Below are 21,197 nucleotides of genomic sequence, written 5' to 3' on the forward strand. Positions count from 1 at the left end.
TCAGACTAGCTGCCTGATGATATAGCTCCCAGTCAGGTAATCCGAACCCTCCTCTTGATTTAGCATCTTGCAGCACTTTGCGTTTTATTCTTGCTTTTCCCCCCTGCTATATGAATTTCAACACCAATTTATTTAAGTCTTCAAAATAATCTTTTCACGACCTAATTGGGATTGTCTTTAACAAATATAGGATTCTAGGTAGAATGTTCATTTTAATTGTAGAGAATCTCCCAATCATTGATAGTTGAAGATTTTCCCATTTCACCAAGTCCGTTACAATTTGTTGCTTCAATCTAAAATAGTCATCCTTTTTGAGGGTACTCCATCTAGCTGTTAAAAAGATCCCCAAATATTTGACCTTATTCATAACTTGCATCTCCAAGATTTCCGCCAATTCTTCTTTTTGTTTTGATGATATGTTCTTTGTCAAGATCTTTGTTTTATATTTATTTATTTTCAAGCCTGCTACTTTTCCATTCTCCTCAATTCTTTCTATCAATTTAGGTGCAGATTCAAGTGGCTTCTCAAGAATGAAAACTAAATCATCTGCAAACGCTTGCAACTTATATTCTTTTTAATAGTCATTCCCTTTATTTCTTCCTCTTCTCTGATTCTTCTGTTTAAAACTTCTAACGTTAAGACAAAAAGTAGCGGTGATAATGGGCAGCCTTGTCTCGTACCTCTCTTTATTTCAATAGGATCTGTCAATTCTCCATTTATCATTATCTTAGCAATTTGTTTGTGATATACTGTTTGTATAGCTTGAATAAAATTCTTACCAAAGTTCATTTGTTCCATTTGTTGTATCATGAATAGCCAGTTCACATTATCAAAAGCCTTCTGTGCGTCAGGAAACATCAAGGCCATTTGCTTTTTGGGGTGAGCTTCATAGTATTCCAAGGTGTCCAAGATTATTCTTATATTATCTCTAATTTGTCTCTTTGGTAAAAAAACCTATTTTGATCCGAATGGATAAACCCATTTAAATATTTTTCAGTCTCTCTGCCAGTATAGAAGCAAATAACTTGTAATCTGAGTTTAACAAGGAAATTCGTCTATAGTTCTTAATTTGTGTATGGTCTGCCTCCTCTTTGGGTATCAATGTAATGTATGCTTCTAGCCAAGAGTTAGGTATTTTACTTTCAATCATTACTTCATTCATAACTTCTAACAGGGGAAGAGACAAGGATTCCTCTAGTGTTTTGTAAAATTCCACAGGTAAGCATCCGGACCTGGGGCCTTCCCATTCTTTTGTCTTTTAAGAGCTTCAGCTAATTCCATCATTGTTATTTTACCTTCTAACATAGTTCTAATATCGTTGGGTATTAGTGGAAGATTAACATTTTGTAAATATTGTTTAACTTCTTCCTCTTTTATATTCTCTTGTTCATACAACTTGGCGTAGTAATCTTGTATGATTTTCTTCTTTTCCACATTTCCATAGTGGGTTTGTCCTTGTTCGTCTTTTAGTTGTTGTATTTTCTTAGCCTCTCTCTCCTTTCTCAGTTTACATGCCAGCCATCTGCCTGGTTTATTTGCATTTTCAAAATAATTCTGTTTTAGCGCCTCTATTTTTTTGTTCCAGTTGCTTCTTTTCCAGTAAGTCCATTTTATGTTTAATTATATCCATTTTTATTTTACTCTCTTTCTTTTGTGGAGATTTCTGTAGTTCTTTTTCCAAAATTCTATAGTCTTTTTCTAGATTTTTGGATGTTTGTCTTTTCTTTGAGTTTCTCATTCTTTTATAGTCTATAGGTTCTGCAAGGATGTGTCTTCTTTTTTATTTTCTTTGAAAAAGAAAGTCAATACTTTTTCCATTTTCTTTAAAGTCTCTTTCAGTATCATGTTGTTTAAAGTCCATCTAGATCTTGTTCTTTGCACTCTCCATTTTATTGTCATTGGGTTGTGGTCTGCCCAAATACTTGGTTCAATTTCCACTTCTTGTATACTGCCAAATAGATCCGTTGAGACCCAAATCATATCAATTCTAGAGAATGATAGGTCTCTATTTGAATAGAAGGTATATTGTTTTTTGGTAGGATTTCTTTCTCTCCAGATATCTTTTAGATTGATTTCATCCATCATCTTGAAGAAAGATTTCATGAGTGTTTTTCTATTTGATTTTATTGTTTTATGGGTTTTATGATCCATGTTCTGATTTATAATGCCATTAAAATCTTCCATCATACAAATATCAGCATAATCTAAGTCAAATATTTTCTTGTGGAGTTTTTTATAAAATTCACCCTGTTTTTCGTTAGGTGCGTGAATTACAATTAAGAGTATTTTCCTTGCATTGTCCATAATATCCACCATCAAGATTCTTCCATCTTCATCTGTATAGATTTGTTTTGCTGGGATTTTATCTTTAATATAAAAAGTCACACCTCTTTTCTTACAGTCCGCCAAGGAAGTAAAAAGTTTTTCAAGTTTTGGTTGTACTAATAAATAATCATATCTTTGTTGAATATGTACTTCTTGTAAGCAAATTATGTCTATTTTTAACTTTTCCAATTTATGAAATATTTTCCTTCTTTTGATTACCGAATTAAGTCCATTTACATTAATTGAAAGCAGTTTTGTTCCTTCCATCATTATGTTTTATAATTAGGGTTTATAGCTCTAGTTGTTCTTGGTTCCTGTTGTTCTCTAATCTCTACACCCTCTACAACACCTTCTGCAATGTCAATCCCACCTACAGCACCCTCCACCTTCTCAGTTTCAGTTATAGGTATGTCTATCTTCTTTTCCAGACTTCTCAGCCTTTCCTCTCAGATGTTCTGTATAAAAAGCTTCTGCTTTCTCAATTGTATCAATTCTGTACCTTTGTCCTTTCCATAAAATATTAAACCTTCTGGTATCAGCCATCTATAGTTAACTCCTATTTTGAGTAAAATTGTGGTCAAAAATTGGCATTTTCTTCTTTTTTCTCTCACTCTTTTTGGAATTTGCTTTAAAATTACAATCTCCTTGCCTTTATATTCCAATTTTCTATCTCTTGTTTTTTGCAATATTTGTAGTTTTAGTGCTTTTTAAAATAAATCTTACATGGACTTCTCTTGGAAGAGAGTTTCTCGTTGCATATCTTGTATTTACTCGAAACATTTCATCCATACAATCCAACATCTTCTCTTGAGATATCTCTAACACGTCTATCAGGATTTCAGAAATTATTTGTGGCAGATTCTCTCCCTTTTCCTCTATTATATTTTGAAATCTTAAAAAATACTCAGAGCGCTTCATCTCCCATCCTATTATTGCACTGCTTTCTGTTTCCATTTCGCTCAATCTACTGTCAAATTCTTCATCCCTCTTCTCTCTTTGTTCCTCTCTTTCGGCAATTTTTTGCTTTCTATCTACTTGTTTCACAATCCAATTTTGTAAAGTTGCAATCTTTCCCTCTGTTTGATCTATTTTTTGATTTAGATTTCCAATTCACTGATCCATTGTCTCCATCCTCTTTTCCATATTTTCAGACTTTTTCACTAGCGTATCTAGTTTTTCATCGGTGCTTGTTTGTAATTTTTGTATTGCTTGCATAATTGTCTCTAGTGATGTAACCTTCTCTTTTTCCTGCTGGATCATTGTTTGCATTGATCTTTGCCCTCCTGCTGAAGAAAGAGGCTGGGGTTGTTGTTGTGGAGCCCACTGGCATTATTTTTTCTACTCATCGTCCTGATTTATTCTCTCCTTTTCTTTTTGTGACTCAATCTAATTATAGTTAACTATAAAAGAGGAAGGGGGAAAGGAAGAAAAAGGAAAGAGAGAGGAGAGAAATAAATATTAGGTACAGAAGCAAGCAGATAGGTCAAGATTAAGATAAAAAGGATATAGAAAGTGTAGTAGAAAATAAAAGAGGAATGGGAAAAAAAACAATAAAAATCTTGGCCACATTTTCCAAGGATTGGGGAGGTTTCTGTGGGGCAAGCCTGAGGGAGAGAAGGGGTATAGGATACAGAAGGTTTCTGTGGGGCAAGCCTGAGGGAGAGAAGGGGTATAGGATACAGGAGGTTTCTGTGGGGCAGGCCTGAAGGAGAGAATGGGATAGGATAGGGGGCATTATGTGTGGAAAGCCTGAGGGAGAGAAGGAGAATAGGATAGGGGAGGTTTCTATGGGGCAAGCCTGAGAAAAAGAATGGGATCAGATTGGGGAGGTTTCTGTGAGGCAAGCCTGATGGAGAGGACAGGGATAGGGTAGGGAAGGATTCTGTGGGGAAAGCCTGAGGGAGAGAAAGGGAATAGGATAGGGGAGGTTTCAGTGTGGCAAGCCTGAGGGAGAGAAAGGGAGAGGAGAAGCCAATCGTAACTACTAATTAATTTCCAAGCTGTAAGTGTTGATTCATCAAGCCCTATTACATAGTTTTGTAAAAGATCATGGGTATTCAGCTAGTTATTCAATATTTCAATGTTATTTTTATGCCAATCACCATATTATTCAAACATCCTTAATACTACCATCCTTCAAGTGAGAGAAGGGGGTAGGATACAAAAGGTTTCTGTGTGGCAAGTCTGAGAGAGAGAAAGGGAATAGGATAGGGAAGGATTATGTGGGACCAGCCTGAGGAAGAGAAGGGGATAGGATAGAGGAGGATTCTTTTGGGGCAAGCCTGAGGGAGAGAAGGGGGATAGGATACAGAAGGCTTTTCTGGGGCAAGCTTGATGGAGAGAAGGGGATAGGATAGGGTGAATTCTGTGTGGCAAGCCTGAGGGAGAGAAGGGGAATAGGATAGGGAAGTTTTCTATGGGGCAAGCCTGAGGAAGAGAACAGGGATAGGACAGGGAAGGATTATGTGGGGCAACCCTGAGGGAGAGAAGGGGAATAGGATAGGGAAGTTTTCTATGGGGCAAGCCTGAGGAAGAGAAAGGGAGAGGAGAAGCCGATCATAACTACTCATTAATTTTCAAGCTGTAAGTCTTGATTTATCAAGCCCAATCACATAGTTTCGTGATTAGTTATTAGTTGTTCAATATTTCAATGTTATCTTTATGCTAATCACCATATTATTCAAACATGCTTAATACTACCATCCTTCAAGTTCTTATTTCCCCTCTTATTATTATTTCACCTTATTTTATAAAAATGTGTATTTCTTTAATCCCCCTCTCTCTAGTTTCCTCCCTATTCTAACTTTTAATTATGCCACTATTATATTTAAAAATATTCCCTTTCTATCCATCATCTCACACCCTTTTTAAAGCTTTAATTGTTCATTTCTTAGCTTACCGCCTATATTCCTCTCTTGGATCTTTATTTCTATCTGCTTCCACAAATTGACCAATTATTTTAAACATTTCTCCCTTGCCCTATTCCATTGCCTAATTTTCAAAATATCTACTCTTGCCCCTATCTCTCTCCCAAAAAAGTCTTCCTCCAACTCCAGTTCCTTTTTTAATTTCCTTAAAATACTCTCCCTTCGGCTTGTTTAATCAGTCATTATTATTGTTGTTTTCTCCTTTTCATCTCCTTTTATTTGTTGGTTTATCTTTTTTTCATCTACTCTTTCAATTGGCTCCTCCTCTTCCTGGGCGTCTTGGTCACTCCTAATCCTTTATATCATGTTTTTCAGCTCTTCATCTATGCTCTGCATTTTATTCATAATCTCCTTGTAGCTTCTTGCCAAAGTATCCTTAATACTCTGAGCTATCGACGCAGTTTCTTCCCAAATTCCATTCATTTCTTTTTTTTTTGTAGAATTTTTTTATTTTTAGACAAACATAAACAAACAAGACATAAAACATAGAAAAATCTTTCATCACATACAGTGTGTCGATTGGTTACAAGATTTCTTTTTTTTTAGAATTTTTTATTGTTTTAATTAAACAAAAAGAAAAAAAATCATCTTTCATTACATCTTGTTGAAAGCGTATCGATTGGTTACAAATATATTCCGTGCTTTTCTTCCACAGTCCTTATATGTACTTCATTTAAATCATGTTGTACATTTTAAATCAAGCAAGAAAAGTTATACATTTTACTATCCTTGTACCTTAATTCTCATTTGGTTACCGTTGTTTAAACATGTTTTTATCTAGAATCATTTATATTAGAAGACACAACCATCTACTGGCGTTCATTTGCAATTTCAATATATCTCCAATATCATTACACCTTTATGACATATTCTAAAATTAATTCGGTTAAGTAGGATATCTGAGCATTCCCCCCCTAACACACCTGTATGTATCATTAAATATTGTCCATTAACATTTCATTGTTATTATTGTAGTTAACTAAAAGTTATTTACTAATTATCTCACCTCTCCTCTCCAAGCCCACACAATATTATGACTTTATAACCGTCTTTAAACAATGATTTATTAACAAGATTTATAGGACTTTTCCCTCAATCCCACATTAGTTAATTACAGGCTAAGAAAAAAAAACATTAGACATCTAAGACAATCTAAGAAATATTAACATTTCTACTTGACAATCACCCAGAATGTAGGTTAGTATTTCTATGGTCTGGTTATTTATCCTAACTAGAGTTATTATTTCTCTATTAGTATCATAGTAAATTTATGTTAATGGATAAACATTCAGTGGTAATTTAAAGCATTCTAAAAAATACTATCATCTCTACTTAATAATCAGTCAAATAATAACTAGCTTTTTTCCATCAATTGGGATTATTAACCAGTATCTTTCCAGTAACAAAATAGCCTTTCATCTCTTGCCAGTTGTTGTGCCAATTGTATGTCCAAAACCTTTCCAGGGTTTAAAACTTCTCTCCGCACATTGAAGCTTAAATGATCTCTCATGTAGTTTTGTTGCCCTTGAGTTGTTATTAATGTAAGCTTAACTTTAGTTATCAGGTTTGTTTCTGAATAGATTTGTCTTATTACCTCCATCTTTTTCGCTCTTTCTTTTTCTCCTACACCTTGAAGATTGGGGTGGAACACCAAATTATCAAAGTCACTTTTCCAGCTTCTCTTTTTTCCACTTTCACTCATGTTTACTCCATTTATAAGTTCAATCTTTGTTTTCTGTATTTCCATTCACTTCCTTAATTTCTGGGGCTATAACCCCATCATCTTTCTCTGTGATATCCCATAGTCTGTCCCATTTCTTGTGGAATCCCTCAAATCCTTCTGAGATGTTTTGAAGTCCAGCCAAAATGTTTTGGATTAACAAGTTTTCTTCATCTGAGTATTGCTCCATTTTTTAGAATAAGGAATAATACAGGGAAAGAGCAAGAAGAAGAGGGTTTAGGTACAATCTGCCACCCTAGCCTATCACAGATTTTGAAGAATATATCTATTTTTATTTTAGACAAATGTTCTTTTATGGTTTTCAAAGAAAGAGGGTTCTTTCCTTTTCCAATTCTTGTCAAAGTATTTTCCATACACCACTATTTGTAATCTTGGGTCTTTATCAGGTTTTAAAGAGACGTTCCAAGTCCTTTTGTTGCGCAGTTACAGTCAGTATAGTCAGATAAGAGTGAACAAAGAAAACAGTTGTTACAACAGCAAAAAAAAGCTTCAGATTTGGGCTTTCAAGTGGCAGATTCGATCTTTTTTAAAATCTCTTCCCTTAGGTATCTCCAATATAATATTGCAACAAGTAGAAGAAGAAATTTATTGAAGTAAAAAGAGTTTTAATTTAAGCCAAAAAAGTTAAAGTGGTAAAGGAAAATAAGGAAAAAAGAGATTCCTTCACTTCAGGCAGAAAAAACAGGAGCATTACGATCACTCAATCAACAAAAGATTACAAGCAAGAGCGAAAAAACTTTCTAAGGCAGTCCAGTGGGGATTAAGTACGCCGCTTTGTTCTTGCTTAATGGACTAATTAAGCTTAAGAAAAGAGTTCCTTAGGGCAATCTTCTAAAAGAAAAGAAAAAAAACCCTCACCAGTAGAAACACTTTCATTTCATTCTCTCTTCCGTGGAGCGGTCTCCAACTATGTCAGCCAGGGAAGGGGCTGGCTGTTTGTCACCAGTTGGAAGCTCTTCCCTTGGGTCGATCAGGGACTTTGCAATATCCCTGCGACCAGCAAGGTCTTGTCTTCCCAGTCACCGTCTCTTCGGGACAGTTTAGGTCCTACCAGACCATCCAGGGGCAAAAGTGTCATCGATGGATTCGGACAGCCGAATCCAAACAATGTATCATTGCGACATGGCTCCTCCTAAGAAAGGTTACAAGATTTCTGTACATCCATTCCATAGTCATCATTTGCAATTTATATGAATTCACATATTATCAAATCCAATATATTTATATACATTATTATCATTGTACCTTATTTGTTTGACTATCACTATTTATTCCTTCACTTTCAACAAACTATACTAAATATTGGGATCATTTATATTATAACAATTCATTTCATCATCTTCAATCTATTCAATAATAATAATATATCTTTATATTATATTCATATCATTCCATTATTTTTGTATTGGTAACATTCTCTAGTATCTTTCATTTCCATGTTTTTTTATCTAACCATTGATAAAATAAATCCCATGTCTTATAAAATTGTTTATCTTCTTATTCTCTAATTTCAAAAGTCAATTTACTCATTTCTGCACGTTCCATTATTTTGTAAATAACTTCCTCCTGCGTTGGTATTTTCTCACTTTTCCAATTTTTAACAAATACAATTCTAGCTGCCGTTAACACATTTACAATATTTCAATTCTCTATTGTATGTTTCCGGTATAATTCCCAATAAAAAGATTTCTGGTTTAAAGTCTATATGTGTTTGTATTATTTTTTCCAACCAGGTGTGGATTTTAGTCCAATATCTTTTAGCTTCTATGCAAGTCCCCCACATATGGTAATGTGAATCCGGTATCTGATGACATTTCCAACACTTTTCCAATTTATTCTTGAACATTCTTGCTATTCTCGTCGGGGATAGGTGCCACCTATAAAACATCCTATACAAATTTTCTTTATATGTTGTTGACATTGTCATTTTATAATTTTGAGACCACAATTTCTGCCAATTCTCTAAGTCAATCCCATGTCCAAAGTTTTTCCCCCAAGAAATCATAGATTCTTTCACTTGTTCTTCTTCTAACTTAACTTCTAATAAATATCCATATAGTTTTTTAATGACCTTTTCATCAGTACCTATCAAAATTTTATCTAACAGTCATTTTATCATGGAAACCTTCCATTTTAAGATCTATCGTATCTGGAATGTATTTGCACATATGAAAACCAGTTCATCTTTATACCCTGCTGTTCCAGTTCTTGCATAAATTTAAGTTCACCCTTTGCATTCAATATTTCACCATATCTAACTGTTTGTTCCTTTTTGTATGTTATTGGATATGAAAAAGCTTCAATAGTTGATAACCAGACTGGATTTTTTTTTTAAAAAAAAATTTATTTTTAAAACAAACAAAAACAAAACAACACATACAAAAAACTTTCCTCAATTTCATCAAGCATGTCGTTTGGTTGCAAACTTTTGTGCATCAGTTTTTACAATTAAAAATAAGATCACTGGTTATCCATCAAACATAACTAAATACATCATTATCATTGAGCATTATGTGTTCAGGTTACTGCTAATATTAATCATCCATAGAGTATACAATACTTATAGTGCGGCATATTCAACTCCAAAAATAGTTCTCCATTGTTAATCCAAGTAGTTATTGAACATTTCAATTCATATATGTATCAATTATTCATTACATCATCATTAGTCCATTTAACATATCAAAATCTTTCCTGTATAACATGGTCAATACTTACAATTATGCATAGGGTTCAAATCATCCCACTCTTATACATTAAATACATTATTGTCCTTTTTATATCATATGATTGAACACTTTATTTCATAGCAAAAATCTTTCATAACAATGACTATAACTTTCTGGTAGTACATAAATATACAATTTCATTTCCAGGTTTTTTTTATCTAACCATTGGTAAAACAAATCCCAAACCTTATAAAATTGCTCATCCTCCTGTTCTCTAATTACAAATGTAAGTTTACTCATTTCAGCACATTCTATTACTTTCCAAATAGTTTCCTCCTGTGTTGGTATTTTCTCCTTTTTCCATTTTTTTGCAAATACAATTCTAGCAGCTGTTAAAACATTTACAATCAAATATTTCAAGTCTTTATTGTATGTTTCTGTTATGATTCCCAATAAAAAAAGTTCTGGTTTTAGGTCTATGTGTTTATGTATCATTTTTTCCAACCACATGTGAATTTTAGTCCAATATCTTTTAGCTTCAGTACAAGTCCACCACATGTGGTAGTATGAACCAGGCGTCTGATGACATTTCTAGCATTTTTCGGATTTGTTCTTAGACATTCTTGCTATTCTCGTTGGGGATAAGTGCCACCTGTAAAACTTCTTATACAAATTCTCTTTATATGCAGTTGACATTGTCATTTTATAGTTTTGAGACCACAGTTTTTGCCATTCCTCTAGGTCGATCCCATGCCCCAAATTTCCCCCCCAAGCTAACATAGTTTCTTTAACTTGTTCTTCCTGTAGTTTCACCTCTAATAGGTAGCCATAAAGTTTTTAAATTACTTTTTCATCAGTACCTGTTAAGATTTTATCTAATTCAGTCATTTTATCATAAAAACCCTCAATTTTTCGATCATCATTGTATCTAGAATGTATTTGCACATATGAATACCAATTAATTTCGATTCCTTCCTGTTTCAAGAATGTATTTTTCACCCTCTGTATTTAATAGTTCAGCATATTTAACTGTTTGTTCCTTTTTATATATTATTGAACATGAAAAGGCTTCAATGGTTGATATCCAGACTGGAATTTTTAAATAATGTAATTTCTTAATCTTCTCCAAGTTTAATAACAAAGCCTCTCTTATATAGTGCCTCCTAAAATAACCATGTGCTTTGGTTCCCTTATACCATAAGAATGCATGCCATCCCAGTAGCAAGTCGTGACCCTCTAAGTTCAAAAGCCTAACATTTCTTAACATTATCAATTCCTTAATCCATTTCAGATTTGTTGCCTGGTAATATAGCTCCCAGTCAGGTAAATTAATTACTCCAGACCAATCTCCTTACTAAACTCAGACTATAAGTTATTTGCATCTATACTGGCAGAGAGACTTAAAAAATATTTAAATGGGTTTATCCACCCAGATCAAAACATTTTTTTTTTTACTAAAGAGACAAGGATAATATAAGAATAATTTTGGACACTTTGGAATACTATGAGGCTCATTCTGAAAAGCAAATGGCCTTGATGTTTCTTGATGCGCAGAAGGCTTTTGATAATACGAAATGGCGATTTACGATACAACAAATGGAACAAATGAACTTTGGTAAGAATTTTATTCAAGCTACAGAAATGGTATATCACAAGCAAACAGCTAAGATAATGATAAATGGAGAATTGACAGACCCTATTGAAATAAAGAAAGGTACGAGACAAGGCTGCCCATTATCAGTGTTACTTTTTGTCTTAACACTAGAAGTGTTAAATAGAAGGATCAGAGAAGAGGAAGAAATAAAGGGAATGACTATTAAAAAAGAAGAATATAAGTTGCAAGAGTTTGCAGATGATTTAGTTTTCATTCTCGAGAAGCCACTTGAATCTGCACCTAAATTGATAGAAAGAATTGAGGAGTATGGAAAAGTAGCAGGCTTGAAAATAAATAAATATAAAACAAAGATCTTGACAAAGAACATATCATCAAAACAAAAAGAAGAATTGGCGGAAATCTTGGAGATGCAAGTTACGAACAAGGTCAAATATTTGGGGATTTCTCTAACAGCTAGATGTAGTTCTCTCAAAGAGGATAACTATTTTAGATTGAAGCAACAAATTGCAATGGATTTGATGAAATGGGAAAATTTACAATTATCAATGATTGGAAGAATCTCTACAATTAAAATGAACATTCTACCTAGAATCCTATATTTGTTCCAGACAATCCCAATTAGGTTGGGGAAAGACTATTTTGAAGATCTAAATAAAATAGTGTTGAAATTTATATGGCAGGGGAAAAAAGCAAGAATAAAACTTAAAGTGTTGCAAGACGCTAAAACAAGAGGAGGGTTGGGCTTACCTGACTGGGAGCTATATTAACCAGACTGGAATTTTTAAGTATTGTTGCCTTTTAATCTTTTCCCAATTTAATAGCAAAGCCTCGCATATATAATGTCTTCTAAAATACCCCTATGCTTTAGTTCCCTTGTACCATAGGAAAGTGTGCCGTCCCAACAACAAATCATGTCCTTCTACAGTCAATAATCTAGAATTTCTTCATGTTATCCATTCATTAACTCATATCAAACTTGTTGCCTGATAATATAATTCCCAGTTAGGTAGACTAAATCCTCCTCTTAGTCTAGCATCTTGTAACAATTTTAGTTTTATTCTCACTTTCTTTCCCTGCCCAATATACTTCAACACTATTTTGTTTAAATCATCAAAATAATATTTCCCTAATCTAATTGGAATTATCTGGAACAAATATAAAATCCTGGGTAGTATGTTCATCTTGATTGTTGATATTCTCCCTATTATTGATAGTAAATTTCCCCATTTTGCCAAATCTGTCACAATATGTTGTTTAAGTTTATGATAATTGTTCTCTTTAAGTGTACTACATCTTGCTGTCAAATATATCCCCAAATACTTGACCTTATTCATGACTTGGATCTTCAAAGTTCCCGCCAATTCTCCCTTTTGTCTTAATAAGATGTTCTTTGTCAAAATCTTCATTTTGTCTTTATATATTTTCAAACCTGCTACTTTCCCATATTCCTCTATTTTTTCTATCAATTTAGGTGCAGTTTCTAATGGGGCCTCTTAAGATGAAGACCAGGTCAACTGAAAATGCCTGCAATTTATATTCTTCCTTTTTAATTTTCATTCCTTTTATGTCTTTTTCTTCTCTGATGTTTCTGTTTAGGACTTCTAATGTTAAGACAAACAACAGAGGCGATAGTGGACAACCTTGTCTCATCCCTTTCTTTATTTCAATAGAACCTGTCAATTCTCCATTTATCATTATCTTTGCTGTTTGTTTATGGTATATATTTTGTATGGCTTGGGTAAATTTCTTACCAAAGCTGATCTGTTCCAGCTGTAACAACATAAATTGCTAGTTCACATTGTCAAAAGCTTTCTGTGCATCTAAAAACATCAAAGCCATTTGTTTTTCAGGATGTGCCTCATATTATTCCAAAGTGTCCAGAATTATTCTCATATTATCTTTAATTTGTTTCTTTGATATAAACCCATTTTGATCAGGGTGAATAAAATTGTTTAAGCATTTTTTGAGTCATTTGGCCAGTATTGAAGCAAATATCTTATAGTCTGAATTTAGCAGAGAAATAGGTCTATAGTTCTTAATTTGAAGTGGGTCGGCCTCCTCTTTTGGTACAAGTGTAATATATACTTCTGACCACGATTTTGGTATCCTCAACTTTGACATAATCTTATTTATAACTTCTAGTAATGGAAGACACAACAATTCCTTCAATGTTTTATAAAATTCCACTGGCAATCCATCCAGGCCTGGAGCCTTTCCATTGTTTTGTTTTTTAAGTGCTTCAGTTAACTCCATTATCGTTATGTTGCCTTCAAGTATCATTTCAGTATCTTAAGGTATCTGGGGTAGATTCACTTTTTGCAAATACTGTTTGACTCCTCTTCTATATTCTCTTGTTCATATAATTTTCCATATTAATGTTGTATAATTTTTTTTCTTCTTTTCATTTCCATAACAAATTTGCCTTTGATCATCTATTAATTGCATTATTTTTCTTGATCCTCTCTTTTTTTTCAATTTGTATGCTAACCATCTGCCTTGTTTGTTTGCATTTTCAAAGTAATTCTGTTTAGCACCGCTAATGTTTTGTGCAAATTCCTCCTTTTCCACTAACCCCATTTTATGTTTAAACCAAATTTCATTCATTTCTTGCTGGTGGAGAAACTCATTTAGTTTTATTTTGTCCCTCTTTTGTCCAATAATCCCAAAACCATATATTCAAACCTAAAGTTACTTCTCAAAAAGTTCAATATTCATGAATCTGTATATCCCAAAGCTAATTTTTCCCCTTTCTCTTCTTCTCCCCCCCACCCCCCAAAGTTGGTGGACCAGCAGCAACAACGGTAAAAGAGCTCTTCCAAAAGTAAACAAGTTTTTCCTTTTTCCTTTTACATTTTTAATTCACTTTTGACCCATTTTTTAATCCATATCTGACTTTTTACAATAGCACATAGTGAGGCTACCAATTTGTTTTTAACTATATTTTACAGGCTTGGCTTTTACAGGCCAAGAGGCCTCTTACAAGCCAAGAGGCCTGAGAGGAGAGGTAGAGAAAGGGGCCTGAGAGGAAAGTAGAGAAAGAGAGCTGAGAGGCCTCAGCCATGGGCAAGCAGTGAAGCCAGGGCGAGTAGGGAATGATCCAGGAGTTCCCACCAGACAAAAATAAGCAGTAAGCAGCAAGGCTAACCAACGGCCGTAGACAGGCAGCAAAGCCGGGGAGATCAGGGTGTGAGCTGGGCTAGCTACCATGAAGGGAGGTCAATCTCCTGAAAATAAACAAGGCGAGTTAGTGGAGGGCGAAGCTCCCTCCACTGCACATGCACATGAGCATGCAGGACAAACTGGGAGGAAGGGAAATTGACCATCTGACCACCCAATGAAATCCAGCAAACAAGAGGTGCTCCTCTACAAAGTTATACCTGCAAGAAATGCCGTTGTGAGTGTACCAAGAGGAGGAATAAAAATAAAATAAACAAATAAATAAATAATCCTTCCTCACCAACCACACCAATTCCTCCACAACAAACCTACCATGCCAGGCAAACACTCTACTGCCAACCCCCCCCCCCAAAAAAGAAGAAAATCCTACTGATGAGCCATACGACTCCTGAATATGCTTCATCTGTACAGAAGCATTCGAGGAGGATGAGAGTTCCATGGAGTGCTCCCTATGTGACACGTATGCTCACCACAAGTATTTGGGTTAACAAACATCCCAGTTTGCCCATCATGCAAGCCTAGTCTGGACAAATTTATTGTCCTACTTGAATAGGTGGACACCATAGAAGTGCATACCTTGAAGAAAAAGAAAAAATGCAGAAAAGCAAAGGACCAATATCCTGAAATCCTATCGCAACCCAACTACCCCAGTTGCAGGAAACCACTAATCCTGTGAATAACATCTCCATCCTTGTCAAAGATTGAATGTAAATTGAAGTGTCCCAATGCAATCTTAATTGACAACAATGAATCTGATGACACCAACGAATCTGGATGACATCAATGAATCTGACTATATCACAAAGATTTGCAACATCATCCACAGCTTCCAGGAATCAAGCATTATTCCCAAATGAAATAATCAATGTTTCCTACGACAGCCCTGAGTTCAAGAATAGTGACATCTCGGTGGCCCCACACTTCTGCAGAGTCATTTGCAAGAGTGAAACTAGCAAACACAAATTCATCTCCACAATAAACTCACTTGCCAAAAGCTGCACAAACCATAAGAAACTTCGTTCATGGCCCAACCTCTCCATATTACAATGTGCCTGTGCCTGTGAGCTCTGCTCGGAGCTTAAAAGATGCCAGGACCAAGATGAGACATACCTGTATATTGACTACCATGCTGACTGTATCAAATGCAAGACCAGCATCTTGCATCCCATTAACTTCCCTCCCAACAACCAAAACTAGGTATGCATGCCCCTAACATCCTCAAGGTCCACCCCTACAGGTCTAAGATGGGTGGGTTCCGGCAGGCATCACTTGTGTGCATGCTTGATGTGTGCTATGCGTGCATGCACAGTGCAATAAAAATAGTTCTGTGCCTGCAAAGAAGCAAAAAAGAAGATGGAACTGGAAAACCGGATCAGGGGAGTGGCAGGCCTGGGTTGCTGCTGGTTTCAGGGATCCAGGCTGCCATACCACTATCGGTTCAGACGAACAGTTGTGTGACAATCAGCTGTGCCACACGATCATCTGAAGTTTTTTTTTATTTTTTAAAGCATTTTTTACTGCTGGTTCGGGTGAATAGGTAGTTAAAATGCTTTTTAAAAAAGTTCCAATGATCGCACGGCACAGCTGATTGTCACACAACTGATTGTCAGAACTTTAAAAAAAAATTACTACCAGTTTGGGTGAATAGGTAGTAAAAATGCTTTTTAAAAGTTTTTAAAAAGTTCCAATGATCGCACACAACAGCTGATTGTCACACAGCTGATCACCGGATTTTTTTTTAACTTTTTTAAAGCATTTTTTACTGTCAATCTGACAATCAGCTGTGCAACAATCAGCTGTGCCATACAATTTATATTTGCTAGAAAGCAGGAAATCTGGGTGGAGATGCCAGCGTGGAAGAAGAAGATTGGACCATGTGATGGATTTGTGGGTGTGGGGACAAGATCATGAACTTTCAACTGGGTGGGAATTCTAGGTAACTTCCAGAATTGGGATTCCACAGATGTACTAAGATGTCTGACTTATTAAATTGGAACTTTAAGGATCGTTTTGCCTTGGACTCTGATTTAATTCTGCATGATACTTGGAATGCTGACACTATGGCCATATAAATTTTCTTAAATAAATATATAAATAAAGATTTCATCATGCAAATGATATACTGCCATAATACTGTACTCCCTTTTCCAAAGCAGTCATTTATCTTACTATTCTGCAAATATTTCAGGAAAATCAGAGATGATAAAGGTGAATAACAGGATGCTAGGTGATAGTATTAATGTTTAATTGCTGATATCCTATAGCAGAACACAAATTACTTTGAATTATTGTTGCATATGCTAACTGTTGGCCAATTTATTTTTCTGTGTTAGATACCCAGAGCCTTACACAGCATACTTTCTACCAGGCAGTGATTCTGAATTCACTGTATCTCCTCAAGCTGGGGAGCTTCTTCCACTTGACACAGCAGGAACCTGCATTACTGTTGGATTCAAGCCCAGTATGTACAGCAAAAACCACAAAGCCACTCTGGTAATACAGGTGAGCCCTAAGAATGAGATTCTTGATTACCACACTTCTTGATTACCACAAGACAATATTTCTATAGCTAAATTTTCATGCTTTTCTATACAAAAGCAACTGAGAAAAGTTTTATTTCCTAATAAATTAGGAAAATATCGTAATTATATTCAATTTTTGTGCTGTATTTGCAGAATTATAAATTGATAAGAAAATAAATCAGCTTATGAAATATAAACATATTGTTTTCATTGTATTACAAGAAAACCTTGATTTAATGAGCTACTGTTACTCCTACATGTTTGTTAAATTCATTCTTAGTGACTTATGTAATTTGCATTAAGGCTTTAATATACAAATAACATTTGGGTCAAATTCAATAATTTGTGTAGAGATAGTTGTCAACTTATAACTATTTGTTTAGCAACCACTTGAAGTTACAACTTTACTGAAAAATATGACTTATAACCTGTCCTCACATTTACAACTGTTGCAGCATCCAAGCAGTCATGTGATCATGATTTCCATGCTCGTCAACTGTTGCACATTTATAGTAATTTTAACATCCCACAGCCATGTGATCAGTATTTGCATCTTTCCCAGCTGGTTTCCAACAAGCAAAGTAAAGAAGGAAGCATGTTGCAAATCATGGTCATATGATACCTCATTTATGACAGCACCACTTAATGACAATTTTTGTGGTTATAAGTCAAGAACTAGTTGTAATAATATTGCTCATTGCAAATTACAATGCAGACTAATGTAAATGTAAATACCTTGTCCAGACAATTTGAGATGTAATGGACATTTAAAGAGATGTCAATATGGAAATTTGCCCATTTCATCCAAAACCCTATATTAAATGGGGTATATTAAAGTGAGTTTTACTTTATTTTAACAATTACCGTAGGTATGTTCATAAGGGAATATTTGAAATCAGAGCTTCCATGCATGGTGGTTTTTTATTTTTTTTAAATTCTGTGACGGTTTTTCTTCCATATGTCTTAAACATGGAGAATGTTAGTTTAGCCTTTTTTTAAAAAAAAAGGTGATTCTTCTTTTGCCAGCTGTGAGATTTTATTCCCTCAGGATTCCCTCAGTTGTGTGAAACTCAGTTCTACTCATGCCTTAGGAAGAAACCAATATCATAAACTGCTTAGAAGTTATTACACACACACACACACACACACACACACACACACACACACACACACACTATAAACAAATCATCCTTGAATTAGGAGAACAGAAGGGTGATTTAAATTTTTTCCCCCTAAAGAGGTTAAAATAGAGCCACTGCTGAAAGGATACCAATGTTTCCTTATAATTAAAGTGACATTTTAAAACTGTACATAAATTCTGGGAGGAAGAGAGTCCTGAAACTATAAATTGTTTTAGTAAATCATTTATTTTAAGTCTGAAGTATGGTTAGAACTGAATATGTCTCATTTTAAAGATGCTTATTCATGCTGTACCCTTTACACTAGTACAACATAAGCTGTTTTTCAAATATGACTTGAGTAAAATTTTGGTAATGTTGATCATAGAATTAAATTCAACTGGCTGATATTTCTTCCTATAGTCTTCTACTGGCTTTTAAAAAGTAAGCGATGAGAATGATCCATTTTCTCTGTACACTATGTAGAGTTCACATAAAATACAAATTTCAGTAATAGTTAATATTATGACCTGCTCTCTTTTTCTGAGAGCACTATTGAAGAAATTGCATTCATTTGTTGTAAACCAGAGGTGGGTTCCTACCAGTTTAGACTGGTTCAGCCGAATAGGTGTAACTTGGCGGCCTGGGTCGCTGAAACCGGCAGCAACCTAGGCCTGCCACTCCCTGGAACCAGTTGCCTTGTTGCTCGCCCCGCCCACCAGCCCCACCCAGTCACTCCTTTCCTCCCAGGCAGCTTCCCTGCCTAAGCTGCCACGTGGTCCCTGCCCTGTGCCTCAGCTGAACTGCCTCCTCCTGCCTACAGGTAAGTCTCGCTAGCCCCCCCCCTGCCCTGGAGTTTGCTGTGCACCCCCTACCGTCCCCACCAGGCTTGCAACCTTCCCTTCCCCCACCTCTTCCAGGATCCCCACAAGCCCCATTTTGGCTCCCAGCAGGTTTCAGGCAGGCCTACTAGGTCCAAAATAGGGTGTGGCTGGCATGGTGGAGGACACACCCATTTTGGCTGCCAGCAGGCCTCAGGCAGGCCTGCTAGGCCCAAAATAGGGCATAGGGGGTGTCAAGCAAGCCTCCCTGCAGCCCCCTGGGAGAAAAAAGGGGAGAAAGAAAGAAATTGTCACCATTTGGGGACCCCCAAGTGCATGGAGCATAGGTCTGCAAACTTGGCAAATTTAAGACTTGTGGACTTCAACTCCCAAAATTCACCTCTGCTGGCTGGAGAATTCTGGGAGTTGAAGTCCACAAATCTTAAAGTTGCCACGTTTGAAGACCTCTGCTAGCTGCTATCCTTAGTCTCAGGCTAAGCTAATCAATAGTGGAGGTCTAAGAATGCCAGATGATCAATGGACATGTTCTCAGTTTCAAAACATCTGGCTTTTTTTCCTCCTACCAAAGACCTTCTGGGGTTCTTCACAGGAAGGGAGAAAGGGAGAAAAAGGATAGGAAAGAAAGACCACAAACCTGCCACTAGATGCAATTTCAGAGGATGCTTTGAAACAGCACAGCAATACAAGGCTGGAAATGACCTCAGAGGTCATCTAGTCCAACCCCGTGATCCAGCAGAAGACCTTATATCATCTTGGTTATTTTGATGCCTCTAACACAGAGGAGAAATCCCCAGGCATTGCCAACCTTAGTTAAAATACAACCTAGAGCAAAAACTTCATGCAGTATTAAAAAGAATAGAAAAGGGGACTGCTGTGTATTGTTTAATGGACTGCTAAATTGACAAAATGGATGGCTAAATTGGCCACACCCACCCAGTCACATGACTGTCAAGCCATGCCCAAAGAATAAGCCACACCCACAGACTTAGTAGTAAAAAATTTTGAAACCCACCACTGTTCTAAACTGTTTGCATAAAGTTGTGCAAGCTCTTAAGTAGGGCTTATTTTGGGGGGTAGGGCTTATTTTCAGGGAAAGGGGGGTACTCGCTGTTTGCTTTTTCAATGCCATATTATGAGATAACCCATTAACTCAAACTAAGATGCTAAAAGTTTATGCTATTTTTTGTGCTTACCCCCAATAGTCACTGGGATACAAATAAAGCCACCACTTTATTTGTTAGTTTTGTGTACTTCCTACTGTGCAATAATCTCCTTGAAACATAAATCCAAACTGTGGCACTTTAACAAGTGCACAGATTACCTGGGGTGCTAGACAGTGTGCATATTTGAACATGCTGCTCTTAGTACATAAAACAAAATGCTCTTTCTTATTATGGGTAGTAATGCTTTCTTTCCACTATGGTGCAGTTTCAACAGTGTACCATGCTCCATGCACCCCCACATGGAAAACAATGAAAGACATAATTACAGGCATTGTGCCAGATACCTCTATATGCTTCGCAGTAACAAAATAAAACTTTTATTGTATCTTTTCTTCTATGTTTTCAGACTGCAGCAATGCAATGGATGTATGAAATTAATGGTCTACTCCCAAAGACTATCCCACCCACTGCTTCAGCAAAAGTAATTTGCAAGAATACGTTCATGAGATCAGCAACAGTGCGACAGCACAATTTTGTACGGGAAAATATGAAAATCTTGTCCACCAGTGTGTCCTCCCCAATTAAAGGGGCACCTCTCATTTTAAGAACAAAATAAACTTTTATACAAGATAATGTTTTATCTTATGAAAAATATTGATATACAGACTTTTGTTTCATTAATTTGAAAAAAAATTGTAACTCTTTTTATGTTCTTGGGATCTAGTGGCTGTGATGAAGAGGAGAGTCTTGCAATTTTCACAATGCCTGGAATTATATAGTACTTCATCTATTTTCAGGGTAGAAACAAAATTCAATGTTAGCTAAGTATAAGGCATTGCAAAGCATGATTTGGGCTATTCATGCACACAATAGGAGCATCAAAGTTACTATGGCATCCTTTATTTTTTCATACCCATAAAATACAGATTATAAAAAGTTTCAAGTAACTAGCATGTTTAGCAGCACATTTTAGAATTATTTGTAATAATGAATATATGAACTGGCAGAATCACACATTTACTGTAGCTACTGCATCAGCTTCGTTGGCAGGAATAGAGTGAAATTTTATCAATAGCTTCAAAACTGGGATTTTGGCTG

At 35.6% G+C, this 21,197-nt stretch overlaps 1 protein-coding gene across 1 annotated transcript in view; it reads left to right on the top strand.

Moving 5' to 3' along the window:
• The window catches only part of LOC116510543 (cilia- and flagella-associated protein 47-like), a 93,484-nt gene extending 72,653 nt beyond the window's left edge, over nt 1-20,831 (top strand). The window contains exons 4-5 of the mRNA XM_032220142.1: nt 16,788-16,956; nt 20,506-20,831. Coding sequence (XP_032076033.1) covers nt 16,788-16,956; nt 20,506-20,715 — 379 coding nt within the window. The 3' untranslated portion in view covers nt 20,716-20,831. The remainder of the gene's footprint in view (nt 1-16,787; nt 16,957-20,505) is intronic.
• Nucleotides 20,832-21,197: the final 366 nt, after the last annotated feature.

Source organism: Thamnophis elegans, chromosome 6 (assembly GCF_009769535.1).
Source record: "Thamnophis elegans isolate rThaEle1 chromosome 6, rThaEle1.pri, whole genome shotgun sequence".
NCBI lineage: Eukaryota > Metazoa > Chordata > Lepidosauria > Squamata > Colubridae > Thamnophis > Thamnophis elegans.